At 43.8% G+C, this 23,895-nt stretch overlaps 1 protein-coding gene across 1 annotated transcript in view; it reads left to right on the top strand.

Annotated features, from left to right (window-relative positions):
• Positions 1-23,895, top strand: part of sf3b3 (splicing factor 3b, subunit 3) — a 132,622-nt gene that overhangs the window by 76,260 nt on the left and 32,467 nt on the right. The window contains exons 20-21 of the mRNA XM_056281478.1: positions 15,792-15,997; positions 17,991-18,147. Of these exons, the coding sequence (XP_056137453.1) occupies positions 15,792-15,997; positions 17,991-18,147 (363 nt within the window). The remainder of the gene's footprint in view (positions 1-15,791; positions 15,998-17,990; positions 18,148-23,895) is intronic.

Here is a 23,895-nt window from a genome sequence, read left to right as displayed (position 1 = left end):
GATTGCTACATGCTCTGATGCTCAATGCCAGAGGCAAAAGTGAAGATCAGGTCAGGTGAAGAGATAAGTGACTCTTGGCCTCTACATTAGAAAAGGCCAGTTGTATTTGCAGCACGTCTTCTAGTGGAACCAACCGTAACGTATTGCAGGCAAGAAATAGCGAATGCCAGTCATTTAAATTAATTATAGTATTAATTTAAATGCCCAGCCACTGAGGATGCACAAGCCATTGCATTCTTAATGCCGGTCCCAAGCCTGGACAAATGGAGAGGGTGGCACCAGGAAGGGCATCCGGCTTAAAATCTTTGCCAAATCAAATATGCGGATCATAAATAAGATTTCCATACCGGATCGGTCGAGGCCCGGGTTACCAATGACCGCCACCGGTACTGTTAACCAGCAGGGTGCTGGTGGTAACTATGCTACTGTTGGGAGAAGGAGAAGGAGAGGGGGAAGGCATGTCCAGAGGCAGCGAGAGAGGAGGAAAGGTAGGCGTGTGGAGGCGAGCGTCGGAACTTTGAATGTTGGCACTATGACTGGTAAAGGGAGAGAGCTGGATGATATGATGGAAAGAAGAAAGGTAGACATACTGTGTGTGCAAGAGACCAGGTGGAAGGGGAGTAAGGCCAGGAGTATCGGAGGCGGGTTCAAACTCTTCTACCATGGTGCGAATGGGAGGAGAAATGGGGTAGGGATAATTCTGAAGGAAGAGTATGTCAAGAGCCTGCTGGAGGTGAAGAGAGTGTCAGACAGAGTGGTGAGTATGAAGCTGGAAATTGAAGATGTATTGCTGAATGTTATCAGCGCATATGCCCCGCAAGTTGGGTGTGAGATGGATGAGAAAGAAGAATTCTGGAGTGAGTTAGACAACGTGATGGAGAGGGTACCCAAGGAGGAGAGAGTGGTGATTGGAGCGGACTTCAATGGACATGTTGGTGAAAGGAACAGAGGTGATGAGGAGGTGATGGGAAAGTATGGAGTCAAGGAGAGAAATGTGGAAAGACAGATGGTGGTGGATTTTGCGAAAAGGATGGAAATGGCTGTGGTGAATACATATTTCAAGAAGAGGGAGGAACACAGGGTGACGTACAAGAGTGGAGGAAAGTGCACACAGGTGGACTATATCTTATGTAGAAGGCGCCATCTAAAAGGGATTGGAGACTGCAAGGTGGTGACAGGGGAGAACGTAGCTAGGCAGCATCGGATGGTGGTCTGTAGGATGACTTTGGAGACCAAGAAGAGGAAGCGAGTGAAGATACAGCCGAAGATCAAATGGTGGAAGTTGAAGAAGGAAGACTGTTGTGTGGAGTTCAGGCAGGAGTTAAGACAGGTACTGGTTGGTAGTGAAGAGATGCCAGATGGCTGGGCAACCACTGCAGAAATAGTGACGGAGACAGCTAGGAAGGTACTTGGTGTGTCGTCAGGACAGAGGAAGGAAGACAAGGAGACTTGGTGGTGGAATGAGGAAGTACAGCAAAGTGTACAGAGGAAGATGTTGGCAAAGAAGTGGGATAGTCAGAGAGATGAAGAAAGTAGACAGGAGTACAAGGAGATGCAGCCTAAAGCGAAGAGAGAGGTGGCAAAGGAAAAGGCGTATGGTGAGTTGTATGACAGGTTAGACACTAAGGAAGGAGAAAAAGGACTTGTACCGATTGGCTAGACAGAGGGACTGAGATGCGAAGGATGTGCAGCAAGTTAGGGCGATCAAGGATAGAGTGTTCTGAGAAGGTGGAAGGAGTACTTTGAGGGGCTGATGAATGAAGAAAATGAGAGAGAGAGAAGGTTGGATGATGTAGGGATAGTGAATCAGGAAGTTCGGTGGATTAGCAAGGAGGAAGTGAGGGCAGCTATGAAGAGGATGAAGAGTGGAAAGGCAGTTGGTCCTGATGACATACCTGTGGAGGCATGGAGATTTTTCGGAGAGATGGCAGTGGTGTTTTTAACTAGCTTGTTTAACACAATCTTGGAAAGTGAGAGGATGCCTGAGGAATGGAGAAGAAGCATACTGGTAACGATTTTCAAGAACAAGGGCGATGTGCAGAACTGTAGCAACTACAGAGGTATAAAGTTGATCAGCCACAGCATGAAGATTTGGGAAAGAGTACTAGAAGCTAGGTTAAGAGGAGAGGTGACGATTAGCAAGCAGCAGTATGGTTTCATGCCACCAAAGAGCACCACAGATGCAATGTTTGCTTTGTGAATGTTGATTGAGAAGTATAGAGAAGGCGAGAAAGAGTTGCATTGTGTCTTTGTAGATTTAGAGAAAGCATATGACAGCGTGCCGAGAGAGGAGGTGTGGTATTGTATGAGGAAGTCAGGAGTTGCAGAGAAGTATGTAGGAGTGGTGCAGGATATGTATGAGGGAAGTGTGACAGGGGTGAGGTGTGCAGTTGGAATGACAGATGGGTTCAAGGTGGAGGTGGGATTACATCAAGGATCAGCTCTGAGCCCTTTCTTGTTTGCAATGGTGATGGACAGGTTGACGGACATGCTCAGGCAGTAGTCTCCAAGGACGATGATGTTCGCGGATGACATTGTGATCTGTAGCAAGAGTAGGGTGCAGGTTGAGGAGAACCTGGAGAGGTGGAGGTCTGCACTGGAGAGAAGAGGAATGAAAGTCAGTAGGAGCAAGACGGAATACCTATGCGTGAATGAGACGGAGGACAGTGGAATGGTCAGGATGCAAGGAGTGGAGGTGACAGAGGCATATGAGTTTAAATACTTGGGGTCGAAAGTAATGGGGAGTGCTGTATAGAGGTGAGGAAGAGAGTGCAGGCAGGGTGGAGTGGGTGGAGAAGAGTGTCAGGAGTAATTTGCGACAGAAGGGTACCAGCAAGAGTTAAAGGGAAAGTTTACAATATGGTTGTAAGACCAGCTATGTTATATGGTTTGGAGACAGTGGCACGGACGAAAAGACAGGAGGCGGAGCTGGAGGTGGCAGAGTCGAAGATGCTAAGATTTTCACTGGGAGTAACGAAGGACAGGATTAGGAATGATTATATTAGAGGGACCGCTCAGGTCCCTCTAATACAGGGGTCGGGAACCTTTTTGACTGGGAGAGCCATAAAAGCCAAATATTTCTAAATATATTTCATTGAGAGCCATATAGTATTTTTAACGTATAATAAATTAAATATGTCTTACTTTTAATGCGACTTCTGGTGCTGCATGGTTTTGCTGATGGCCTTGTAGTCTGGTTCATACGTGGTGAGGTTGAGCTTCATGCAGGCGTTGAGGCTTCCATCAGTTAAACGTGAGCGTAGGTTGGTCTTAATGTTCCTCATATGCGAGAAAGACTGTTCACATGCATATGTAGAGCCAAACATGGTCAATACGGCAATACTCACACGCTGCATTGTGTGGTATGTCACAGGAAGCTCGTTCCAAGTTTTAAGAATCAGCTGGTCTTCAGGTTGAAGATTTTTAATTTCTGTCCACTTGTGTTCCCTCGCCAGCTCTGCTCGCTGTCGCGCAAGACTTTCCAACTCTCCATTAAGTGACTTGAACTTACTCATCCACATGTCTGATGCCTTCAGGTCAGCAACTTCCAGCTCAAAGTCTCCGATAGAGACCCCGGGGATGCATGTCAGGTCGATTTTGTCCACTGCACACTCATGTGGATGAGTGATGAACTTGAAAAGACCAGTGCACGCACGAAATTCTCCAAAACGTGCTTTGAATGACTGCAGGAGATTGAACGTAAAGCCAGCTAGCTGCTGGAGATCCAGATGTTGAGTGGAGTCACTTGCTAAGCATGCATCTCTAAATTGTTGCAGTCTTTCAAAGTGCAGAAGACGACCTGTTTCAATGTCCCTGAGAAAGACTTCCAGCTTGCTTTCAAATGCAAACACTGCTTGTTGAAGGGATGAGATTGTATTTCCAATACCTTGCATTTTCACATTGAGCTGGTTCAGATGGCCAGTTATGTCCACGAGATAGTGAAACTGCAGGAGCCAGTCAGTGTTGTCTAGCTCAGGATGCTTGACGCCTTTCATTTCAAGAAAAGTCCGGATTTCACTCAGGCAAGCTGCAAAACGGCTGAGCACCTTCCCCCTTGACAACCAACGCACGTTGCTGTGTAAAAGCAGACCGGGATAATGATTCCCAACTTCTTCTAACAGAGCTTTAAACTGGCGATCATTTAAAGCTCGGGCAACAATAAAGTTGACCACTCGAATGACCAGAGACATCACCTCACCAAGCTCCTGTCCACACGTCTGAGCGCAAAGCGCCTCCTGGTGCAGGATGCAATGAAAACTTAGGATGGCTCTCTTTTCATGTTCACGGAGAAGCGCTACAAATCCTTTGTTCTTCCCCAACATACAGGGTGCACCATCAGTACAGACAGAAATAACTTTATCCATCGGTAGTTTTTTTTTCTTTAGCAAACTCCATGAAAGACATGAATAAATCCTCTCCTCTTGTTGTCCCTTTCATTGGCAAAACAGCCAAGCTTTCCTCACGCAGTGTGTCACCTGCAGCATACCTGGCAATGATACTGCACTGAGATAGATGGCTAACGTCTGTTGACTCATCTAACGCGAGAGAAAAGTATGTCCCGGCGTTTATGTCCTTAATTTGTGTTTCCTCGACTTGATTTGCCATCATGATGCTACGATCGTGCACAGTTCTTGCTGACAGGGGCATGTCTTTTATTCGTTTGATTATCTTGTCTTTATTTGGGAAGTCATCAAACAGTTCATTGGCCACATCAAGCATGAATGTTTTGGCATACTCGCCATCTGTGAATGACTTTCCATTCCTTGCTATTGCCAAAGCCCCCGCAAAGCTAGCGGAATTCCCGTCACCTTGCTTGGTCCACACACGTAGTTGCTGCTGACTCGTCTGCACTCTCCGCTGTAGCTCCTCGCATGCCCTTTTCCTGCTGTCCCCCGCTGGATATTTCGATGCAAATGAAGCATGGTGCGTATCGAAGTGCCGCTTTATATTTGACCGTTTCATCGATGCAATTTTATCATTGCATATTAGACATACCGCAGATCCTGCTCTCTCCACAAATGCAAATTCCTCTGTCCACGCAGCCTGGAATGCACGGTAATCATCGTCTTTTTTTCTTTTCGCCATCTTTTCCGTTACAAGGGTTGAAGCGGATAAACTAGTTGGCTATCTGATAAAATTGATTTCTTCACCTTTACAATGACCCGGACATGCTCGCGAGCCATTGGTTCCCGAACCGACCCACGGGTGACCCGTGACCCGTGAAATTTATCTTCAAAACTAATTTCTGTTTACTTTAAAATGACACAGTATTATTAAGAAATATCACAAGTATTTTAAAATCAGTTCCAAACTGATTTTTTTGAAAAAAAAAATTTTTCAACTCAAAATTGTCTGGGAGCCATATGCCGTCACCGGAAGAGCCATATATGGCTCGCGAGCCATAGGTTCCCGACCGCTGCTCTAATATAATAATCCTTTGCAGTCAATGACTGCCTGAAGTCTGGAACCCATCGACATCTTCAAATTCCGAGTTTCCTCTTTTGAAATGCTCTGCCAAGACTTAACGGCAGCTGCCTTCAGTTGCTGGGTGTTTGTGGGTCTTTTGGCCATTAGTTTGATCTTCAGCAAGTGAAAAGCATGCTCAACTGGGTTGAGGTCAGGCGACTGACTTGGTAACTGATGAATATTCCACTTTTCTGCCTTGAGAGACTCTTGGGTTGCTTTCCCGGCTTGTTTTATGTCATTATCCATCTGCAGTGTGAAGCACCGTCCTCTCAGTTTTGTGACATTTGGCTAAATCTGAGCAAATGGTATATCCTTATAAACATCGCAATCCATCCTGCTACTTCTGTCAGTAGTCACATCATCAATAAACACCAATAACCAAGTTCCACTGGCAACCATACATGCCCATTTCATAACACTACCTCCACCATGTTTGACAGATGATATGGTACGCTGAGAATCATGAGCTTGTTCCTTTTGTTCTCCACACTTTTCCTCTTCCCATCCTTCTGGTACAAGTTAATCATTGCTTCATCTGTCCAAAGAACCTTGTTCCAGAACTGGGTAGGTTTTTAGATGATTTTAAACACAGTCTAATCTGGCCTTCCTGTTCTTAAGTGACACCAGTGGTTTTCACCTTGTCGTAAACCCTCTGTATTTATTTTCATGCAGGCGTCTCTTGATTGTAGACTTGGACAATGATACCCCTACCTCTCAAGAGTGTTTTTGACTTCACTAGATGTTGTGAATGTGTTTGTCTTCACTAGGGAAAGAATTCTGCCATCATCCACTGTAGATGTGTTCCGTGGTCTTCCAAGCCTTTTGGTGTTGCTGAGCTTGCCAGTGCATTCTTTCTTTTTAAGAATGTACCGAAATGTTGATTTGGCCACTCCTGAAGTGTTTACTATCCATCTGATAGATTTCCTTTGCTTTTTCAGCCTAATGATGGCCTCCGTCACTTGTATTGACACCTCTATGGACTTCATGTTGAGAGTTCCGATGAACAGCTACCAAACGCAAATGTAAATACTTGGAATGAACTCCAGACCTTTTATCTGCTTAATTTGTCATGGAATAATGATGGAAAAGGTCTTACTTGCCCATGAAACCACCTGTTCGTCAAGTGTCGAATTACTTTTGATCCTCTGAAAATGGGGCGTCCATGTATAAAACTGGCTGTAATTCCTTAACGGTTAATGGAAAAAATTTTCCAACTCCTTAAATTAAAGCTGAAAGTCCACACTTCAATCACATATTGGTTACTTCATTTCAAATCCACCATGGTGGTGTACAGGGGCAAAATTACAAATATTGTGTCACTGTCCAAATACTTGCGGACCTAACTGTACCATACCACAACTCCACAACCAGAAGTATACACTATATGTTCACCTACCATCCACCTTACAACTACGTACTGTATTATATAACAGCAATGATTGTAACCAGTATACAGCAGTTTAATATGTATTTACAATTGTATGTTTGTATTTCACAAACATTGTTTTGCACATCTGCTTTAATGAGGTAGTGCACATCGTAGATTTGTAGGTGAGACATCTTGACCAGAAAGGTTCTGTTTACAAAGTTTCATATTCACATAAGTGTCCATTATTGCACCATGCTGTTAAGTGTTCATGAGAGATGGCCTGTGGGGAAAAACTGTTCCCGTGTGTGGTGGTTTTGGCGCACATTGCTCTGTAGCGCTTGCCAGAGGGTAGAAGTTCGACCACACTGTGTCCTGGGTGTGAGGGGTCTGTGCTGATTCTGCCTGCCCGTTTTTGAGCTTTAGAGGTATACAAGTTTTGCAGGGTGGGCAGGGGAGCGCCAATGATTTTTTTTCTCCTGTCCCTACTGTTCACTGCAGTCTGTTCCTATCAGTTCCTATCAGTAACTTAATAATGAGTAATCTACTAACTATCCGTATAGTCTTTAATCCTAAACCAGGCCTTCTGTTGCATTATGTATGATATTAAAATGCAACAATTTGACAAATTATGTAGTATTTTTCCTTGACTAATCTATAATATATTCTTTGTTTTAGTTCAGTAGTTGAGTATCTATTATTATGTGGGTGCAACAAAATTATAAAATCAGTCTCAAATTTATAAACCATTAATTTTGGTGTTTAATATTTTATAATTAAACTGCTAAAATAATCAAATCAGTCTCATTAAATCAGCCTAAAAAACAGTCTCATGAATCTGTCTAATAAAATTATTAACCATTAACTTTGGCGTTCGATAGTTATAATTTAGCCATTCAAGTTGATGGAATAAATTAATATTGCACTGATTGGAGTACTTTGAATGAGAGGGTAAGGCTTCAAAAATATTTTTGCAAAATAGGCAGCACAACGACTTACTTTAGTGGAAAAAGAAAAAATTATAACAATCAGTGAAGAAAATTGGCTAATACTAATCAACATTACTGATCAGGGGGTGTCTGGGGGGGCGTAGCAGTCTATTCCATTGCCTACCAACATGGGGATTGCCAGATTGAATCCCTGTTTTACCTCCGGCTTGGTCAGGCGTCTCTACAGACAACATTGGCTTTGTCTGTAGGTGGGAAGCCGGATGTGGGTGTTTGTCCTGGTTGCTGCACTAGCGACTCCTCTGGTCGGTCATGGAGCCTGTTCAGGGGGAAGGGGGAACTGTGGGGAATAGCGTGATCCTCCCTTGTGCTGCGGGCCCCCTGATGAAACTCCTCACTGTCAGGTGAAAAGCAGCAGCTGGTGACTCCATATGTATCGGAGGAGGCATGTGGTAGTCCGCAGCCCTCCCTGGATCAGCCGAGGCGGTGAAGCAACGACCAGGACAGCTCAGAAGAGTAAGATAATTGGCCGGATACAATTGGGGCGAATGGGGGGGGTGATTAAAAAAACCCACTACTGATCAGGTACAATCAGTGATGAGCAGCAATGTAATGATCAAGGCACAAAGGGTGATATGAGGTAGTGAGGCTGTGCAAATATTGCATGGGTGTGTGTAACTGTGTGTCTGCACTGAAAGGGAGGTTCACGTGAGCATGTGTGTGCACGTGCATTATTGCATGCAGTGAAGAAGTGGCACCAAAAGAACAAAGAAAGGTGTGTGTGCGCGTGGCGGGTGTGCTCCAGAAGAAGTAGGTGTTTGTGAGAGAGGCTGAGGAAAATAATGCAGACAAGATGTGCACAGCAATAGGTGTGATAAGATTGAGGCACAAAGACAGCGAGAGGAAGAGAGAGAGAGAGAGAAAGCGGCACATGTGCAATTACATTACAGTCATTTAGCTGACGCTTTTATCCAAAGCGACTTACAATAAGTGCATTTAACATAGGAAATCAGGAGAACTACTAGTCATCAGAGGTCATAAGTGCATCTAAACAAGCATCTAAGAGCAAAACCAGTGCTAAAGTAAAAGTCTAAGAAAGAGATTTTTCTTTTTTTTAAATGAGTGAATACAATAAGTGCTAAGAACAAGTAACAGGGTAGTAGTTCTTAAAGAGGTGAGTTTTCAACCTGTGGCGAAAGATGGGCGGTGACTCCGCTGTCCTGACATCAGTGGGGAGTTTATTTCCACCACTGTGCAGCAAGGACAGAAAAGAGCCGTGACCAGGTCAATTGGCAGCAGGGGCCTCTGAGCGATGGAGCAACCAGGCGTCCCGAGGCAGCAGAGCGACGTGGCCGGGCGGAGGTGTAGGGCTTGACCATGGTATGGAGATAGGAAGGAGCTGTCCTTTCACTGCCCTGTAGGCTAGCACCAGAGTCTTAAACTGGATGTGAGCAGCTACTGGGAGCCAGTGTAGGGACATGAGAAGGGGAGTTGTGTGGAAGAACTTAGGGCGGTTGAACACCACGAGCTGCAGCTTTCTGAACAAGTTCCAGAGGTCTGATGGCCGACGCCGGGGTGCCAGCAAGGAGGGAGTTGCTGTAGTCCAGCCGGGAGATGACCAGAGCCTGGATGAGCACCTGTGCCATCTCGTCAGTGAGGAATGGGCGAATCCTCATGATGTTATAGAGGAGAAATCTGCAGGAGCGAGCAACCGATGCAACGTTTTCAGCAAATGACAGTTGGTCGTCCAGGATCACACCCAGATTCCTCACTGTCCGAGTTGGCGTCACCACGGTGTTGTCGATGGTGATGGCCAGGTCTCGGTGCGGGCAACCTTTCCCCGGGATGAACACCAGCTCTGTCTTGTCCAGATTAAGCTTCAGGTGGTGTGTCGCCATCCACTCCGAGATGTCAGTCAAGCACGCAGCAGTGCGTGTCTCTACTTGTGTGTCAGAGAGAGGAAAGGACAAGATCAGCTGGGTGTCATCGGCATAACAATGGTAAGAGAAGTCATGCGAGCGAATAACAGAACCCAGGGATGTCGTGTACAGGGAGAAAAGGAGAGGACCCAGAACCAAACCCTGTGGAACGCCTGTAGTCAGTTTGCGAGGCTCCGACACAGATCCCCTCCATGTCACCTGGTAGGAGCGACCCGTCAGGTAAGTTGCAAACATTGAGAGTGCAGAGCCTGTGACACCCAGCCCCTCGAGGGTGGAGAGGATGATCTGGTGGTTCACTGTGTCGAACGCAGCTGACAGATCCATGAGTATCAGGACAGAGGAGAGAGAGTTTGCTCTTGCAGAGTGCAGTGATTCTATCACTGCAAGGAGGGCCGTCTCTGTCGAGTGACCCACCCTGAACCCAGACCGGTTGGGGTCCAGGAGGTTGTTCTGGTGGAGGTACAAAGAAAGTTGGTTAAAGACAGCACTTTCAAAAGTTTTGGATAGAAAGGGTAGAAGGGAAACTGGTCTGTAGGTTTTGACGTCAGAGGGGTTAAGTGATGGTTTCTTTAGAAGAGGGGTGACTAGCAGTCTTGAAGGCAGATGGAAAGCATCCTGCCTGGAGGGAGGTGTTGATGAGGTGGGTTAGATAGGGAAGGAGTTCAGGTGCTATAGACTGAAGAAGAGGGGAGGGGACCGGGTCAAGGGAGCATGTGGTGGGGCGACTGGATGTGATGAGGTTTAGAACCTCGTCAGGCAGAGGGGAGCAAGGTGGGATAGGGTGGGACGTGGAGAGGTGAGGGAGGATGCAGAGGGTGGGAAAGTGCAAGCCGCACTAACCGGGTGGTGAGAAAAGGAGGATCTGATGTCATTTACCTTCTTGTCAAAGAAGTTCGCGAAGTCATCAGGGAGAAGGGAGGAAGTAGGAGGAGGAGGTGGGTGTTGAAGAAGTGTAGAGAAGGTTTCAAAGAGTTTCTTAGGATTAGAGGCAGAGAATAGGATTTTAGAGCGATAGAAGGCAGCCTTAGCAGCAGAAAGGGAGGGGGAGAAAGTGTAAAGAAGAGACTGGAAGTTGAGAAGGTCCTGTGGGAGTTTGCCTTTTCCTGCATTTTCACTCTGCCACTCTCAGGCTCCGTCTGAGGGGGGTGAAGAGAGGGAGAGAGAGTAGGACATTAAATAGTGGTCAGAGAGCTGGAGGGGAGTAACAGAGAGATTGGAAATGGGACAGTGTCTAGTAAAGACAAGTTCAGCTGGTTGCCGGCCTTGTGGGTAGGAGGAGAGGGTGAGAGGTGAAGGTCAAAGGAGGAGAGGAAAGAGAGAAGAGGATCTAGCTTGTTGGTGTCGATGTTGAAGTCACCGAGAAGAATAAGTGCAGAGTCATCAACAGGGAAGTGCGAGACAAGTGTGTCAAGCTCCTCCAGAAACTCACCAAGGGGGCCTGGTGGGTGGTACACAACCACAATGGTGAGTTTGACAGGATAAGAGACAGTAACAGCATGAAATTCAAAAGAGTGCAGAGAAAATTGTGGAATGGAAACAAGAGAGTATTTCCATTTCAGGGAGATGAGCAGGCCAGTACCACCACCCCGCCTCCCAGCTCTGGGAGTGTGAGAAAAAGAGTACACATCAGACAGAGCTGCGGGTGTGGTAGTGTTTTCTGGCATGATCCAGGTCTCAGTTAGAGCAAGAAAGTTGAGGGAGAGCAAGGATGTGTAGCCTGAGATAAACTCAGCTTTCGGCACCACAGACTGGCAATTCCAGAGCCCTCCCATCACCACTTGCTCAATGTGAGTGGAGAGAGTAGGATAGATGACATTGGTAGGGTCACAGAGGAAAGGACAGGAATGCGAAGAAAACACATAGTAGGTACACAAGGTACACAAGATACAGATGACTGACCGGATGTAAAAAGAGCAGTCCGTGCTTGACGAAGTCTTGGCTTGAAAACGTCGCACTTGCCTTTGTTCACTCTAGCCTTCGTTCAACCTAGGCCTATTTGCCTGACGCTTGGAAGCTGATGCTTCCAAGTAGCAACAGTGATTTAAAGAACACTTATTGCTAATTGTCTGCCATGAGTGCAGGCCACACCCTGGCCACTTAGCACCCAATTGGCCAAAGAGGTACACTGAAAATAGGCTTATTGCCTAGAAACTGGACACTTATGTAAGACTCTATCAAACCTCACACAATACTATTAAAACTGCAAACAGCAAGTTACCAAGGAATATATTTATAAGCTAAAAGGATAACTAAGTCAAAACTATCTACCAAAATCTATCTATCTATGTATCAGTCTATCTACCAAAGTAATTTTGCAAATAAACAAAAATGAACGTAGCAAATGAACAACAGAAAGTAGACAGTCCATCTAGCAAATTATGGATAAGTGTGCACAACTGAATAGAGAATAAATTCAACCAATTGTACTTTTCTCACATAACAAGGGGAGATACAAACAAAAAGAAGAGTTAAAGGAAAACTTTAAAACTATCAATCGGCCTATGTAACACTTTCAATGTGAGATAATTAAACCAACTATTAAATTAACTCTGCCCAATAGGGCTGAACTACTACTACTTGCGGCTGCTCCCATTAGGGGTCGCCATAGCGGATCATCCGTTTTCATCTCCTCCTGTCCTCTGCATCTTCCTCTGTCATACCAGCCACCTGCATTTCCTCTCTTACCACATTCATAAACCTCCTTTGGTCTTCCTCTTTTCCTGTTCCCTGACAGCTTCATATTCAGTGTCCTTCTCCCAATATACCCGGCATCTCTCCTCCACACATGTCCAAGCCCCCTCAATTTTGCCTCTCTTGCTTTGTCTCCAAACCGTCCAACTTGAGCGGTCCCTCTAATAAACTCATTCCTAATCCTGTCCGTCTTCATCATTCCCAATGAAAATCTTAGCATTTTCAACTTTGCCACCTCCAGCTCCGCCTCCTGTCTTTTCATTAGTGCCACTGTCTCGAAGCAGTATGACGGAGCTGGTCTCACTACCATCTTGTAAACCTTCTCTTCCTTTCCCCCTTCTTGCTGGTACCCTTCTGTCGCAAATCACCCCTGACACTCCTCTCCACCCACTCCACCCTGCCTGCACTCTCTTCTTCACCTCTGTTTCCATACTCCCTGTTACCTTGGACAGTTGACCCCCAGTAATTAAACTCATACGCCTTCGTCACCTCTACTCCTTGCATCCTCACCATTCCACTGTCCTCCCTCTCATTCATGCATAGGTATTCCGTCTTGCTCCTACTGACTTTCATTCCTCTTCTCTCCAGTGCAGACCTCCACCTCTCCAGGCTCTCCTCAACCTGCACCCTACTCTCGCTAAAGATCACAATGTCATCCGTGAACATCATAGTCCATGGAGACTCCTGCCTGATCTCATCCATCAACCAGTCCATCACCATTGCAAACAAGAAAGGGCTCAGAGTCGATCCTTGATGTAATCCCACCTCCACCTTGAAACCATCTGCCATCCCAGCCCCACACCTCACCACTGTCACACTTCCCTCAATACATATCCTGCACCACTCCTACATACTTCTCTGCAGCCCCCAACTTCCTCATACAATACCCCACCTCCTCTCTTGGCCCCTGTCATATGCGTTCTCTAAATCCACAAAAACACAATGTGTAACTCCTTTTGACCATCTCTATACTTCTCAATCAACATTCTCAAAGCAAAGCTCTTTTGTGGCATGAAACCATACTGCTGCTCGCTAATCGTCACCTCTCCTTTTAGCCTAGCTTCTATTACTCTTTCCCATATCCTCATGCTGTGGTTGATCAACTTTACACCTCTGTAGTTGCTACAGTTCTTTTCAGTGTTCAGTTCTGCTGAGGCCATTTTCACAAGATAGTAACGTTACTGCTAGAATCAAAGCTTAGCGTGGCAAGTTGTTTTTTTCATTTACTGCTCTCACTCACGTCAGGTGAATGTAGGGTAGCGTGTGTGTACGTGAACCTCACATGGCCAGGTGTTTCAGACCCTCTGATTGGTTAGATTGTGTAACATTAAAAAAAAACTTCTTTTTTTTTTAATCGCAGCCTTTGCGATTTGAAAATTGTGTTCTATTACATTGCAATGTTGGTTTGAATCCGATTAATCGTTCAGCCCTACTACCCAAATGTAAAGCCTTAATTGATCACTTTTGCGGCAATCAGAGTCATTGTCCAACAAACAGCACGGGTGCAGTTTCGGGAAAACAGTTTCTTTTCCGGGCTCTCCAGCATTGAAAAACGACTCCACGGAAAACAGTTTCTACTGGCAGCTCGTCAGCTGAAAATCCTCAATGCTCCATCTATCTCCTGATGATCTTGGAAGAGTCTTAAGTTGCGATTGTGTTGACATTTAAGGAGAAGAAGAAAGCCACTTTATTTTGTCATTGTATTCTTACAACGACTTCGTTCTCTGCATTTAACCCAGGGTATTATTTATTTATTTATTTATTTATTTATAATATTTATTGTATAGTGGGCAGCTGCAGTGCCCAGGGACCAACTCCAGTTCTTCTTTCCATTGCCTTGGTCAGGGGCACAGACAGGAGTATTCACCCTAACATGCATATCTTTTTTTTTTTTTTTTTTTTTTTGGTGGGAGGAAATCAGAGCACCCGGAGTAAACCCACGCAGACTTGGGAAGAACATGCAAACTCTACACAGAAAGGACCTGGGATGGCCTGGGGTTCGAACCCAGGACCTTGCTGTGAGGCAACAGTGCTAACTACCATGCCCAGTGGCCTGTATTAAGAAATAAAAAGGGATCCGATCACCTTCTCTTTCTATGGATACTGTGTTTCTTGTAAGAAAACTTAACTGGTTATAACAGTTGATTAGCGGAGGAACAAGACTAGATTATCTTTAAATAAATTCGTGGCCAGCGGTAATGTGAAGACACTGTCCTTGTGCGGAAGTGTACCTCCTATTGCTGTGCGTGCACAGTCCACAGTGAGAGCGTGGATTTCAAAATCACCATGGTTTTATGGGTGAAATTGCATCACCGGATACACTATTACTATAACGAGGTGAGACGGTGGGTGGAGATCACCTGTGAGGTTGAGCAGGGAGTTATGGGTATTGTAGTGCATTTGCAGTGCTGGTGCCTACAATAATGTAGGGCCTCTGTTATTTGATAGATGATGAATTGCTACAATCATTATTTATCCTTTATACTCTTTAATATTGTAATCTACTATCATATCCTTGTTTATCTGTTCATCTTTTAATAATGTAATCTGTTATTGCAATTAATCATGGGGCTTTCAGTTGGCTCTTAATTGCCAAGTCCCCACCAGATGTTTCTTCCTTTAGGGGCAGAGCGAACTCACACTCTGGTACCTCAACCGTTGTCATCTCTTGGTGTTAATGGTATTGGAAGTGATTTTGGGCTGTGAAACATTCTATAAAATGCGTACATGCCAATGCAAGATGACTCAAGAACGGTTTTTGATCAACAGTCCCAATTAGATGGCTCTGGAATAACTGACACAACAGATGAACATAGAAAATGAACAGTACTGTGGGTCTCCAATGACCTGATTGAGAACCTCTGAAATAGACAGTGTAAGCACACAGCCTGTTCTTTCTAGATAGATAGATTGTTTTTATTAGCCACACGACCAAGGCCGGTGGAATTTGTTTGTGGTATACTTAAAACTGTGCAGCACAATACATACATGGACAGACACTCCACATCACGAACAATATACTTTAATATATACTTTAAACTATACTTTAAACTCTGCAGCACAATACATACATGGACAGACACTCCACATATTATCACAAACAATACAGTTACACAATAACAGAAATACTACTTACTTACTTCTACTTACTGTTCACACAGCCTTGACACAGCCATGAAGTAATTGTTTTCTAGGCAAATGCTTTTGTCTATATCTCAATCTTAACAGGCTAAAACAATGGCAATTGTTTCACTTTTATTCCTTCTCCCATGGTGTATTATATCAAGCTCTTGGTGGTGGTGGGGGGGGGGGACACATGAAATTGATAATGCACAATATACCCTGTGATTTACTCATTTGTGCTGCTCTTGGCTCCTGTAGGAAATGGTAGAGGCTGCAGGAGAGGATGAAAGAGAGCTGGCTGCTGAAATGGCTGCTGCTTTCCTCAATGAGAATCTACCAGAAGCTATTTTTGGGGCACCTAAAGCTGGAGCAGGACAATGGGCCTCACTTGTTCGACTTGTTAACCCCATACAAGGCTCAACACAGGACCTAGTGCAGCTGGAGCAGAACGAAGCTGCATTCAGGTGAGGCATAGGTGGAAGAAAGTGATGTTTTACAAGACAAGCTTTTAAAAGACGTAAGGAATGGGAATAACGGATCTCTACATTGGCCTGTAGCAAGACTGCTTTATTTGCCTAATGAATGGATTTAACCACTTTTTGTATCTTATTTTATTGGTATGAATTTAGTTGACCCATTGCAGTAGAATGGCTGTTTGGGTTGCTCCCATTTAGTTGGATAGGTCAAATGCGAGTCAGCCTATAATTAGTGTAAGAGATTGCTACTTCAGTTTACAGTGATTGAGTCACCAGTCCAATTGACATTTGTTACTTTAAATATAGCCCCCTCCATCAATAGATTGAAGTTGAATAATTATGTATATCCCTAATTGTCTTTTTAATCTTTAGTCCTCTCACTCAATCATGCCTTGAGCAAGCCTTAAAAAAAGTCTTTACTTTCACTTACACTTCACTTTCACTTCCAAGTACAATTTTTGTTTGTTTTTGTTTTTTTACATTTTCATTGATCGACCAAAATCATAACAAGAACTTTGGACTTGATTGCTATTAAACTATTCTGATCTTTTAGATAAAGATGTACAATTGTGAGGCAGTTTATTTGGTGAGATTGCTAATGTTCAGAGGATGCAGTCACCGATATTAACAGCGTAATGGAAAAGTAGTGCATTAAGAAGCGTAACAACCTGCTGCACATAGGACTTAAAATATAAAGAAATTGCTTTTTAATTTGACTAACAAGTAATTTGTAATTATTAATCTTTACTTGCCATTACATTTGACTGATGTTTAATCAGCTTGAACTCTAATAATCTGCCTTAGCCTTCATTAAATAGAAATGTTCTTAAAGCTGAGTTTCATGACTTGTCTCCCATAATTGTTGTTTTATCCATCTGCACCATGGAGCCAGATTATATAATACTAACCAGCATCTTTACCATGGTTGGAGACTCAAGCCTCTGCATACCGCTATTGAACTATTTTGACCGGATATGATGGAAACGTATCCAGCAGTAATCGGGCACATGTTGGAAACAACTCCAGCAGAACAAATTAAACGTGATGCTGATGTGGCGATGCTTCTGTTGGACAGACAATTAATGCTATTGTTCAACAGTGTTGATATATAGTGTGATAAAGTTTATAATACTTTAGAGTTGCTGCGTTAAATTTGGTCTAAGGATCCCATTTTTACAAGGGTGGTAATAGTTTACTGCTCAGCTGACAGCACACAAACGAGCTACTACACCTTGTTTGTAGTCTTGAGAAAAATCGGTTGCAACAGGTCTACATCAAACTACATCAGAACACAGTTCTACTGTAATATTGATTGCCTGTCCAACAAAATAAATACACTGTCATCACATTTCAGATGTTTAAAATAGTGATTCTTAATGGAGAAAAGTCACAGATTTAAGCTTTAACTGTCACATTTTTTCTGTTTCTTATTCCCTAGTTTGCATTTATTTATTAAAAGGGGTGTAATTTTGACCTGAGTACTGAAGTCCACCATTTGGCAACCCCAAATCAAAATAGACAAGACAAAGCTAATTCAAATTGAAATCAGAATCAGAATACTTTATTCATCTCCGAGGGGAAATTGGGAAAGGCAATGATACTCAACATGTTTGCTGATGTCTGCCATTTTTGAAATCCTTCAGTGGATATTAGTTTCCTGCAACCTCTGCCTATTTTGCTGACAGCTACAAGTAGGAGCCAAGTTTACAGTGGTGGAGGAATTTTATCATGAGCCTTTATCAACAACACAAAAACACTCTGGCAGCTTGGCTCCTCTGTTTTCGAATGCAGAAATCAAGGGAGTGAGGGGTCTGTGAGTTGTTTACTTTGAAAACACTAACACTAATCAACTTCTGCAGATTTTACTAGACATATTGCGCAAGGATCTGTTTTGGGATACATAATTGCACAGGGGAAACAACTGATATCTTATTAATTTCTTCTCCATTTCTTTTACCTTGTCTTATTTTTCTCCCCATAGTGTGGCAGTTTGCCGTTTTGCAAGTACAGGAGAAGATTGGTTTGTTCTTGTGGGTGTGGCTAGAGACATGATTCTCAACCCCAGATCTGTGGGCGGTGGCTTCATTTATACCTATCGACTCACAGGGGGTGGAGACAAGCTGGAGTTCCTGCACAAGGTTGGTTTGAATTTAAAAGTTTGACAGGACTCATTTCCATTTGATAGCATGCATTGATAGACAACTTTATTAATCCCCAAAGGGGAAATTCATTTGCCACCAGACAAGGTATATATACTGCTCAAAAAAATAAAGGGAACACCTAAAAACACAATATAGACCTCGATGAATGAAATATTTCAGCTGAAAATCTTTATTTATTAGACAGAGGAATGTGTTTAGAGCAAAATAACCTAAGAATGATCAATGGAAATCAAAATCATTAGCCCATTAAGGTCTGGATTCAGAATCATACTCAAAATCAAAGTGGAAAATGAGAACATAGGCTGATCCAACTTCTGTGGAAATTCTTCAAGACGATTCAAAATGAGGCTCAGTAGTGTGTGTGGCCTCCACGTGCCTGTATGCACTCCCTACAACGTCTGGGCATGCTCCTGATGAGACGACGGATGGTCTCCTGAGGGATCTCCTCCCAGACCTGGATCAGGGCATCGGTCAAACTCCTGGTCAGTCTGTGGTGCGACATCGTGTTGGCGGATGGTACGAGACATGATGTCCCAGAGGTGCTCGATTGGATTCAGGTCTGGGGAACGTGCAGGCCAGTCCATATCATCAATGCCCTCGACATACAGGAACTGCTGACACACTCTGGCCACATGAGGACGAGCATTGTCATGCATGAGCAGGAACCCAGGGCCCACTGCACCAGCATATGGTCTGACAAGGGGTCTGAGGATCTCATCCCGGTACCTAATGGCAGTCATGGTACCTCTGGCTAGCACGTAGAGGTCTGTGCGGCCCTCCAAGGATATGCCTCCCCAGACCATCACTGACCCACCGCCAAACCGGTCATGCTGGAGGATGTTGCAGGCAGCAGAACGTTCTCCACAGCGTCTCCAGACTCTCTCGCGTCTGTCACATGTGTTCAGTGTGAACCTGCTCTCATCTGTGAAGAGCACAGGGCGCCAATGGCGAATCTGCCAACCAAGATGTTCTCTGGCAAAGGTCAATCGGGCTGCACGGTGTTGAGCTGTGAGCACAGGCCCCAATTGTGGACGTCGGGCCCTCATACCATCCTCATGCATTCTGTTTCTCACTGTTTGAGCAGAAACCTGCACATTAGTGGCCTGTTGAAGGTCGTTTTGTAGGGCTCCGGCAGTGCTCCTCCTGTTCCTCCTTGCACAAAGGACCAGATAGTGGTCCTGCTGTGGGGTTGTTGTCCTCCTGCGGCCCCCTCCACGTCTCCTGGTGTACTGGCCTGTCTCCTGGTACCTCCTCCATGCTCTGGACACTGTGCTGGGAGACACATCAAATCTTCTTGCCACAGCACGCATTGATGTGCCATCCTGGATGAGCTGCACTACCTGAGCAACTTCTGTAGGTTGCAGATACCGCCTCATGCCACCTCTAGTGGTGAGGGCACTAGCAAAATGAAAAACTAACCAAAGATCGGCCAGAAAAGATGAGGACAGGCAAATGGTCTGTGGCCACCACCTGCAAATCCATTCCTTTTATAGGGGTTGTCTTGCAAATTGTCTAATTTCCACCTGGTCGAAATTAGACAATTTACCAACAGGTGAAATTGATTCACAAATCAGTGTTGCTTCCTAACTGGACAGGTTGATATCTCAAAAGTGTGACTGACTTGGAGCTACATTGCATTGCTTATGTGTTCCCTTTATTTTTTTGAGCAGTGTACATCAACAGTAGACTAAGACAGTCATCATGCACACTAAAAAAACAACACAGTAAAAAGCAATTATAGATTTAACTTGATTATAAGCAGGAAGAGGAACCACATATAACTGATGCATATAAAACAGCAACATTAAAAAAGACTAAATACAATTACAATCCAGAAAAGTTTACGTTTATGATTTACGTGTTGTAGAGGAACTGCCAGTGTTGATTTAAGAATTTGACTGCAGCTGGAACAAAGCACCTCCTGAGTCTCTGAAGAACACCAAGGCATCACCAGTCATTCACTAAAGGAGCTTTTAAGATCATTAAAAAGAGAATGGCCTTCAGTAGAACAATCTGCATTTTAGAACTGTTTTTATTTATTTATTTATTTTAAGTAAACTCCGGTGACTCTTGATTCAGGCCAATAACAGAACCTGCCTTTTTAGTCAGCTTATTAACTCTGTTTTTGTCTTCCACTGATAGGCTTCCCCCCAAGCAAAGCACAGAATAAAAAATGACACTTGCTGGAACCCCCCCATAAAAAACGTGCAGGAGTTTCTTATTGACATCAATTGATCTCAGCTTCCCAAGGAAGAATAATCGGGACTGAGATTTTTTTTAAATCTTTTTATTGAAGTACAAGTGCAGTCATACAAAGTACAATTGAAGCAAAAAAAAATTATTTCTTTTTTAATTTCTTTAACAAATATCTCTTCCCACCTCACACCCATCCCCCCCCCCACCTTGAAAGTCCATAAAGATACAAGTTCAACACACAAGGACTTTGTGCCCATATAAAATAAAGCACAATAGAAAATAAAAATAAGTAAATGAAAATATGGAAAAGGTCTTGTAAATAAATTTAAGTAACAGTTACTTGCTATTCCCCTCCTATTCAGGGGTGAGTGTTCAAAAGTGGTTAAAGTAATCTATCAAGCATTGCCATTTCTTATAGAAATGGTCTTAAGAGCCCCTGAGAGTGAATTTTATCTTCTCAAGTGTCTCTCACAATGCGGGGTCCAGCTGCAGTGGCTCCAGTACTTGTAGAATTTTTGATGATATAACATTTGCATTCATGTCCTCAAGTCTCCACAAAACCCAGTGCCCTTTCCTTCAATGCCCCCTTGTGTAAGTATCTGATAGACTGCCACTAGCTCTCATTTTGAAAAGTCTTTGTATTCATCGGCTGAAATGGCATAATATGTGTTTGGCTCGTCATGCAAATCTGCCTTTATTTTGCGGATAAGTAACAATTCAGTGATTTCTGTTATTTCATTTTGAATGTCGGGACTCGTAAGTTTACGTTTTTAGGCAACTGGTCCAGTCGTTTTTTTTTTTTTAATTTCTGGGTCATAGTTAAAGACCAATTGAAATAATTCTAAAAAGTTCCCTCTGTTCAGTGACTCTACATTTTCGCGATAGCCTCGTAGCGGAAGGTCTTGTCTTGCACAGAATAAAACCAGGTCTATTACCACTTTAAAGTGCCCTTTATTCCTTTCGAAACACAACTTGTTCAGTTGGTTGAGAATATTTCCCAGTCCAGAAGGCTGGTGGCTTTGCATGTAACCTTCCTTTCTGCTCTGCGCTGCAACGTGTGCCCTGCTATTCTCGTGTTTAACACAACATTGGGAAATGTGTTTCCAGTCTTTGAAGCCTGTTCTTATGAATCGATCCTCGGTGGCCACTTCAGGGAAATGGCGACAGGCCCGACAAAACACAGAATTTTTCGAAGTGCTGTACTCCAACCACGGGAATCTTTCATGCCACTGGGCAGAAAAACACCTAGTGGTGCTACCTGCTTTAATTGTGGCTGGGAATGAATAATAATTTCACATAAAAAGGTTATGACATAGCCTTTTTGTGTGAAATGATTAAGAAATATCATACAGTGCATCCGGAAAGTTCACACCCCTTCACTTTCCCCACATTTTGTCATGTTACAGCCTTATTCCAAAATGGATTAATTTCTTTTTTTTCTCATCAATCTATACACAAAGTGAAAAAGGTTTTGTAGAAATTTTTGCGAATTTATTAAAAATAAAAAACTGGAATATTGCATGTACATAAGTATTCACACCCTTTGCTATGACACTCAAAATTGAGCTCAGGTTCATCCTGTTTCCTCTGATCATCCTTGAGATGTTTCTACATCTTGATTGGAGTCCACCTGTAGTAAATTCAATTGATTGGACATGATTTGGAAAGGCACACACCTGTCTATATAAGGTCCCACTGTTGACAGTGCATGTCAGAGCAGAAACCAAGCCATGAAGTCAAAGGAATTGTCTGTGGCCCCCCGAGACAGGATTGTATCAAGGCGCAGATCTGGTGAAGGGTACAAAAAAATGTCTACAGCTTTGAAGGTCCCGAAGAGCACAGTGGTCTCCATCATTCGTAAATGGAAGAAGTTTGAATCCACCAGGACTCTTCCTAGAGCTGGCTGCCCAGCCAAACTGAGCAATCGGGGCAGAAGGGCCTTGGTCAGGGAGGTGACCAAGAACCCGATGGTCACTCTGACAGAGCTCCAGCGTTCCTCTGTGGAGATGGGAGAACCTTCCAGAAGGACAACCATCTCTGCAGCACTCCACCAATCAGGCCTTTATGGTAGAGTGGCTAGATGGAAGCCTCTGCTCAGTAAAAGGCACATGACAGCCCGCTTGGAGTTTGCCAGAAAGCACCTAAAGGACTCTCAGACCATGAGAAACAAGATTCTCTGGTCTGATGAAACCAAGATTGAACTCTTTGGCCTGAATGCCAAATGTCACGTCTGGAGGAAACCAGGCACCTCTCATCACCTTGCTAATACCATCCCTACAGTGAAGCATGGTGGTGGTGGCAGCATCATGCTATGGGGATGTTTTCCAGCGGCAGGAACTGGGAGACTAGTCAGGATTGAGGGAAAGATGAATGGAGCAAAGTACAGAGAGATCCTTGATGAAAACCTGCTCCAGAGCGCTCAGGACCTCAGACTGGGGCGAAGGTTTACCTTTCTACATAACAACGACACTAAGCACACAGCCAAGACAACGAAGGAGTGGCTTCGGGACAAGTCTGTGAATGTCCTTGAGTGGCCCAGCCAGAGCCCAGACTTGAACCCCATTGAACATCTCTGGAAAGACCTGAAGATAGCTGTGCAGCGACACTCCCCATCTAACCTTACAGAGCTCGAGAGGATCTGCAGAGAAGAATGGGAGAAATACCCCAAATATAGGTTTGCCAAGCTTGTAGCTTCATACCCAAGAAGACTTGAGGCTGTAATCGCTGCCAAGGGTGCCTCAACCCAAGTACTGCATAAAGGGTGTGAATACTTATGTACATGCAATATTTCAGTTTTTTATTTTTAATACATTTTTACAAAACCTTTTTCGCTTTGTCATTATGGGGTATTGTATGTAGATTGATGAGAAAAAAAAGGAATTTAATCCATTTTGGAATAAGGCTGTAACATAACAAAATGGGGAAAGTGAAGGGGTGTGAATACTTTCCGGATGCACTCTATATTCTATATTTGTTTCAGTTTATTTTGTTTTTTGAAAAACTTGAAAATATGACGTAGGCCATTATTTTAAGAAGGTGACGATATTCAAATTGTATTCAGATTGATGTTAGAAAGTCTGGACTGCGATTTTTGCAGCTGCTGTTGAATGCAAAAATCTGGAGAAGGGGTCCTGCGAGTCGTTTACTTTGTTTTCAATCTCAACTATTCAGCGAGCAAGCAATTATATTAAAAGAGTAGTTAAGAATGTTTGAGGTCTATCCCTATTATTCCCTATACTCACTGCTCATATAGTATATAGGTAAGCTTCAATTTCACAGTTATCTGTAATTTTCTTCAGGATGGATGACTGAAGGGAGAAAAATAAGGATGACTTAAAAAAAAGACAGGGGATGGTTGCTGAGTGCTGACGTTTGCCATTTTTGAAATCCTTCAGTGGATATTAGTTTGTTGAAACACTGCATAATTTGCTGATGGCTACAAGTAAGAGCCACGTTTTTGAGGACACATGGCTCCAGTTTGCCATCTAGAGTTCACTGCACTTAATGGGGGACAAATCCACAATCCTT

The sequence above is a fragment of the Lampris incognitus genome, chromosome 6 (genome assembly GCF_029633865.1).
Source record: "Lampris incognitus isolate fLamInc1 chromosome 6, fLamInc1.hap2, whole genome shotgun sequence".
Lineage (NCBI taxonomy): Eukaryota > Metazoa > Chordata > Actinopteri > Lampriformes > Lampridae > Lampris > Lampris incognitus.
Note: the sequence above shows the minus strand (reverse complement) of the source record. Positions and strands in the feature narration are given on the sequence as shown.